This window comes from Sinocyclocheilus rhinocerous, unplaced genomic scaffold, assembly GCF_001515625.1.
Source record: "Sinocyclocheilus rhinocerous isolate Xijiao unplaced genomic scaffold, SAMN03320098_v1.1 scaffold732, whole genome shotgun sequence".
Taxonomy (NCBI): Eukaryota; Metazoa; Chordata; class Actinopteri; order Cypriniformes; family Cyprinidae; genus Sinocyclocheilus; species Sinocyclocheilus rhinocerous.
In genome coordinates, this window is record NW_015625032.1 from 54404 (window position 1) to 61291 (window position 6888).

Here is a 6888-nt window from a genome sequence, read left to right on the forward strand (position 1 = left end):
ATGGTTTGTTAGGATCGGACAATATTTGGCCGAGATACAACTATTTGAAAATCTGGAATCTGAGGGTGCAAAAAAATCTCCTATAAAAAGATAAATCTCCTTTAAAGTTGTCCAAATGAAGTTCAATGCATATTACTAATCAAAAATTAAGTTTTAATATATTTACAGTAGATAAATTTACAAAATAGCTTCATGGAACATAATCTTTACTTAATATCCTAATGATTTTTGGCATAAAAGAAAAATCAATAATTTTGACCCATACAATGTATTTTTGGCTATTGCTACAAATATACCCCAGCAACTTAAGACTGGTTTTGTGGTCCAGGGTCACATATTTTGACAAATCAATCATCAATGGAGCACATTGACTTTCATTGCATGGACAAAAAAACAAACAAACAAAAAAACAACAGAGTAATAAAATATTTTCCACAGAAAAAAAGTAATACAGGTTTGGAACAACATTAGGGTGAGTAAATGATGAGAGAATTTTCATTTTTTGTTAACCATCCATTTAGGGGTCTAGATTTAGGTGCCCACATTTGTTTAATTCGCACAACTGTTCAAAAGTTTTGGGTCAGTCAGTTTTTTTTAGTTTTTTTTTTAAGAAAAGAAATGAACACTTTTATTCAGCAAGGACAAATTAAATTGAAAATTACAGTAAAATCATGTATTTCTATTTTAAATAAATGTTCTTTTGAACATTAAATTCATCATCCTGAAAAAAAAATGTATCGCAGTTTCCACAAAACTATTTAGCAACACAACTGTTTTCAACATCGATAACAATAAAAATTGTTTCTTGAGCACCAAATCAACATATTAGAATAATTTCTGAAAGATCATGTGACACTTAAGACTGGAGTAATGGCTGCTGAAAATTCAGGAATAAATTACATTAAAAAAACTGTTTTTAATAGCAATAATATTTCACAATATTGCTTTTTAAACTGTATTTACAAATATATAAAAAAATCCTACTGACCCCAAATGTTTGAATGGTAATGTACTGTAATTGCAGTGTATTATTTATTAAAAAATTGAATATTGCTATTCCTCTTTCAGATATTCTATCCTGAGACCACCGATGTGTATGATCGCAAGAATATGCCCAAGGTGATCTACTGCATTCATGCACTGAGGTACTATAGACCTTCTGATGCTTCTCTACTCTTCATTCTTCTCTTTCACTCAATATTTAAAACAAATCACACAGGCTGTGAACTAATAAGGTTTGCTTGCTTCATCAGGTTTCATAACCTGAAATGATAAAAATGGCAGTTACTCTGTGGTCATGGTTTCATGATCTCTCAGTTATGACAGCAGGTTTGTTGAGCATCAGCATGTATGACTGCTGCTTCCTCTTGGCAGCCATTGTCATGGCAATCTCACCACTGAGAAAAGCAGCCGTTTTTTGGGGTAATGGTGTGACTAGGGGGTGCCTCGTGGTACATCTACCCATCAGTCCTGCTGGTTAACTTCCTGCCTGTCTTAGGTCATTTCCAGTGACTGACTGTTTCCTGACAGTTCCTGTCACTATGTTCCAGAGACAAAACTCCTTTTCACACCTCCACTGTTGTGCAGAGCGTCCTCAGATCATTGACTTACTGAGAGCAGTACCGTAGGACGTAAGCACATCCGTCAAGTTAATGTTTTATGTTTTTATTTGCTTCATGGATTATCTCCATTCAGCTTTTATGGCCTGCTCAGGATTTAATGCTCTGAAGTATGAGCTGTGAGTTGTGATCCTGAACTGTTGTGATATCAGATTCCCGCCCTCCCCTGCAGGAAGTGTATACTCCGAGATTAGCAGAGGTTTCTGTTTCCTGTTGTAGTTTGCCACCAGTGGAAATGTGCTACATACAATCTGAAAGCAGTATCTCGTCTGTCCTACTGTAAATGTCTGCCTTTATAATGAAAGCTTATGAGAATATTGATCAGTTTTACCTGGTGACAATAAAATGGGCAGATAAATCCCATGAACTTACAATAGTATTTTTTAAATAAAATAAAACTTTTATTCAGGAAGACTGCATTAAAGTGATCAAAAGTGACAGTAAAGGCATTTATAATGTTACAAAAGATTTAATTTTAAGTTCTGTTAGGTCTGTTGGTATTGCTATCTATTAGGTTAATGCTAATGTATAAATATACTATTATACACCCCTCACATTTTTGTATATATTTTATTATATCTTTTCACGTGACAACATTGAAGAAATGACACGTTGCTACAATGTAAAGTAGTGAGTGTACAGCTTGTATAACAGTGTAAATTTGCTCCTTGTAACACTAATGAGTCACATGACACCGGGGAGAGAAAATGGCTAATTGGGCCCAATTTGGACATTTTCACTTAGGGGTGTACTCACTTTTGTGGCCAGCGGTTTAGACATTAATGGCTGTGTGTTGAGTTATTTTTACAAGAACCTAGAAGTGTGATAGTGAGTTTTGCATGGGCAGCACCTCTTTTCTCAGAAACTTTCATTTAGCATTCAGTTGTAACATTGAATGACTGAGTGTAGAAAACCATTCATGAATCATTTTTAAGTAAAAAGCCAGGTAAGTCATTAGTATCTCAATGTATGCAAATAGTAATATTTAGACATTAGCAGTTGGTATGCACAGGGGAGTGTGTCTAATGAATGACCACAGGATGGCTTCTTTTACGGTAAATGATTTAAAGTGTTTTCCTGCTCTCTCTCTCTCTCTCTCTGTCGTCTAATGTGTGGGTTGCCTGGCTTCCTCTCTCTGCCTTGCACACACTCTTCCTTCCTGACCCTGTAGTTAACCCACTCAGTACGACTAGACAACACAGACTGTGCCCAGAGAAAATCCCATATGGCTCAGACATCATTAAGTCACCATTCGGATATACTCTGCATTAGATAGTTGACATATGTATATGAATATTTTTTTATTTCCAAGATGATCAGTATTTTAGGTTAAAAATGTCTAATATAATGTTATATATCACACTATAACACTACAATATACACACAAAATATTTATGTGTTATGTATTTACATTTTTATAACGAGATTTTTTTAATTTAAAAGGAAATGTTTGTCTGCATAGTTCTGCTATCAGTTTTGCTCTAAACAATATAATCAAGCGTGTGACACATGAGGTATAGTGACCTACATCTCTTACACACGTTAAGCCACTTAACCTTTGGCCCTTCTGTAGAATGGAGGATAAATTCACACCAGACTGTGTCTATCTCTCTGGCTATTGATGTAGGGGTCAAAGGTAAGGAAGGTACGTTAAGTGCATAAACGCTCAGGCGCACACCACTCTAAACTCTTCAATAATTCATTACTCCTCTATTTGTCCTCAATCAGTGGACAGATAAAAGTTTAATGCAGTTTCCAGCATGTGTTGCACACTAACTGCAGGCTATTTTCCTGTTCCAGAACTGGTTTAGGGCTTGACTTAACTCAACTGCATACTGACATCTAATGGAAGAACATTAGAACTACATAAATTATTTTAATGCTCTGAATTGCAAACAAAGCTAGTGAAATATTTAAAATAGTGCTTCTCAAACGGTTTTGGCCTTAGGGCACAACACAGTATCAAACTGGGAGCATGTCGCTTGTCTGTATAATTTGGCTGCTTTTACCAAGCGACAGAAGAATTTGCATAAAATACCATAGAGTTTCATTGTGCAGTTTAATTGACATTTCACATCAAAAACAAAACATGGGAACTGAGGATATTTTGACATTTTTAAAAGTTGATCAAACTATTTTGCTGCTTGATTGTATGATCAAAACCTAGATGGCAGCATGTCTAAGGACAGGATTTGCTTTAGGATATAACTTTCCAATAAAAATTTTCAGTTTCAAATACCAGCTTTATAATGAGACAGAATGCTGCATTTTAGATGTACTTGCGACATCTGTTCTTTCCTGACTCAGTATTTAGACTGTTGCTCCTTCAAATTACAGCAAGGCCCAAGGGAGTTGAAGAGATGGTGTTTATGATTTCTTACTCATTTCTTACTTATGTCTCTAACTCAGAGCAGTAGAAAATATAGTTTTCGTTATTTTCATTTCAGAGAGAAATGAAAATACACAATAATTTTGACTTCCAAAATCATTGTGTATCCTTAACCTAGCTCTCATGACCAAATTTATCTGCTGTCTCCGATTATCTCTCATTCTCTCGCTTTGATAAAGTGCATTTATTTATTTGTTCTTCTTTGTGTAGTTTGTACCTGTTCAAATTGGGAATTGCCCCTCAGATCCAGGACTTGTTGGGGAAAGTAGACTTTACAGGTACGCCACAGTCATTTACAAAAATGCATGCCATTTGTTGTCGAAAAATTTACCTCAGGTCCAAAGTACTAGGTCTGCCTGTAACCACAGTACACCCCCAACATCCCATAATAATACTTTCAATAGTAATTATTATAACAATTAACAAATTGGTTTTCCAAAGGCTAATCCTTAAACTTTGATTTGAAAGAGCATATACTGTAGTGGTGCTCCATTGCAATCTCAGAACTCAGACACAACCATACAATTATATCCATAAGTGAAGTGTAGATCCACCTCTGTCAGCTCAGATCACAGGAGAAGCAGAAAAGTGCCTCAGGTTTTAATAGAGAAACCTGGCTGTTTGTGTTTGATTAATGATGGAATTGTAATGACAGGTAATTACTGCTTTAGCTCTGTTCAGAGTATAACTCTTCAGCTTATTCATTATGTTATTGGTAATAAAATATCTCATCAGGAAAACTGAGTTCAAGTCATAATGATGTGTTGCTGTATGTAATTAATAAATGGAGGTGAAAGCACATTTAAGATTATAGCAAGCTGCAGAAAATTATTTCTGTAATGGTTTGATGTTGACACACTTTGAAGGTGTATTGTGATTTATGATTTAAAGTAACAAGGCCCTTGATTTGTTTCAAATGAATAAGTGTGGATATTATATCGGTCACTGATTCTATCTGTGTTGATGGATGCCATTTCTTATTCTCTTTCCACAGAGGAAGAAATCAGCAACATGAGGAAAGAACTGGATAAATATGGCATCCAGATGCCTGCCTTCAGCAAAATCGGTGGCATCCTGGCCAATGAGCTTTCAGTAGATGAAGCTGCATGTGAGTGACTTCACATATTTCATCTATTCATATGTATGTCAGTACATCTGTGTCAGTACATTTAAATGAAATACATATTATCCTCATTCTCAGGATGACATGTATTTGTGTTTCTTTCTGATCTATATCTGTAGTACACGCTGCTGTCTTTGCCATTAATGAAGCTATTGACAAAGGTCACGCAGAGGGCACAATGGCGGCTCTGCAGAACCCCAATGCCTTATTGAGAAACACACAGAAACCACTGGCCCAGGCCTACCAGGACACTCTGAGCAAAGCCAAGAGGATGAAAGAGGATCAGGCTTCGGGACGGGTAAACTAGATATTTAAAAAATACAGTAAAACAATATTGTGAAATATTATTGCAATTTAAAATAACTGTTTTATGTTTTAATATATTTTAAAATGTCATTTATTTCTGTGATGGCAAAGCAAAATTCTCAGCAGCCGTATGGATAATATGCTGCAAGAATTATAATATTTCTGCATGTCAGAAGTAATGCTTTACCAACCCAATGCAAACTATTTTGTATGTGATTTGAAATCTGATTTAAATAGTTTTTTTTGTGCATTATGAACAAAGCTAAATAATAAAACAGTTTAACAGTAAACAGTAAAAACTCCCAGATGTGAATTTATGAATCTTTTTAACCCAAATGAAGCACTAAATTACAGGGAAGGCTATACATAATTTGTTGAAAACTTTAGGCATGTTTGTGTATGCAAATATCCAAAGGTTGCATGCAAAGCAAGTTTGTTTGTGTTTCTTTTTGCAGCCTCCTTTCAAACAAGCTCCAGCATTCCTTTACTTGCAAAATCAGCAGGATTTTGATTAAAAAATAACAGAATCAGCCTAGCTCGTTAAATGCTGATGTCCTCTAACACTCCTCACACACACTGCTGACTCCAGTATCACCTGATCCCCTGATGTTGACTCGATTGAATAGTCATTTTGTTGTGTGTACACATCTAAGGGTGTGTTAATTGTGTATTAGTGCTCAGGGATTCCGTTTTTGTTTTTGTTTTTTTTGCATTTAATTTTTAGCCTGGTGTTAAGATCTTTGCTCATAGGCACAATGGTGATAACTCATGCCTTCTTGTTGGGATCAAACCAACAGCATTCTCATTACTTTCCCTGAGCTTACCTTGTCCTCAGGGGCGGACTTACCCATTAGGCAAAGGTAGGCGACCACCTTGGGCCCCCAAAAGCCAAGGGCCCCCTAAAATGCTTTTCATATAGGATATGCGCATTAAGCGCGGACACGCGAACGTTTGCTGTTTACGGTGTTTATTACCACGACAACCGTCCGAGTCTGTGGCGCCTGCAGGTGTATGGCTGTACGCACTGTGAGTCCCATGAGCGCTCAGACTGACCTCAGATTTGCCCCGCAAACATTTCAGCAGTTATTATAGGCCTGTGTGTCCCGTATTTCTGTCGACTTAACCATGCCATTAATTATGAATTTATCAGTCTTTTGCATGCCAAAGTGGAATAAACGAATTTATGACAATGTTTACATTCAAGCTACCCGTAAAATTTATAGTGAGAAGTACTTTAAAAGTGTCTGGAATGTAATAAAGTAATTTTAAAGCTGTTTTTTAAAGCATTTGCTGCATGAATAAAAATATAAATAATGAACATGTCATACAAAAATTGAGTTGCAGCAAATCCTTTAGCCTACATTTTAAGGTATTCAGAACAGAGCAACATAAAAGTCAGAAAAAGCAGCTATACAATTATAGGACAAAGTTTTACATATATGCCATTATAA

The 6888-nt window shown here is 35.8% G+C and overlaps 1 protein-coding gene across 1 annotated transcript in view; it reads left to right on the forward strand.

Moving 5' to 3' along the window:
• Positions 1-6888, forward strand: part of LOC107748460 (ras GTPase-activating-like protein IQGAP1) — a 66316-nt gene that overhangs the window by 22382 nt on the left and 37046 nt on the right. Inside the window, exons 5-8 of the mRNA XM_016563243.1 lie at positions 1069-1145; positions 4219-4286; positions 5003-5116; positions 5251-5429. Of these exons, the coding sequence (XP_016418729.1) occupies positions 1069-1145; positions 4219-4286; positions 5003-5116; positions 5251-5429 (438 nt within the window). The remainder of the gene's footprint in view (positions 1-1068; positions 1146-4218; positions 4287-5002; positions 5117-5250; positions 5430-6888) is intronic.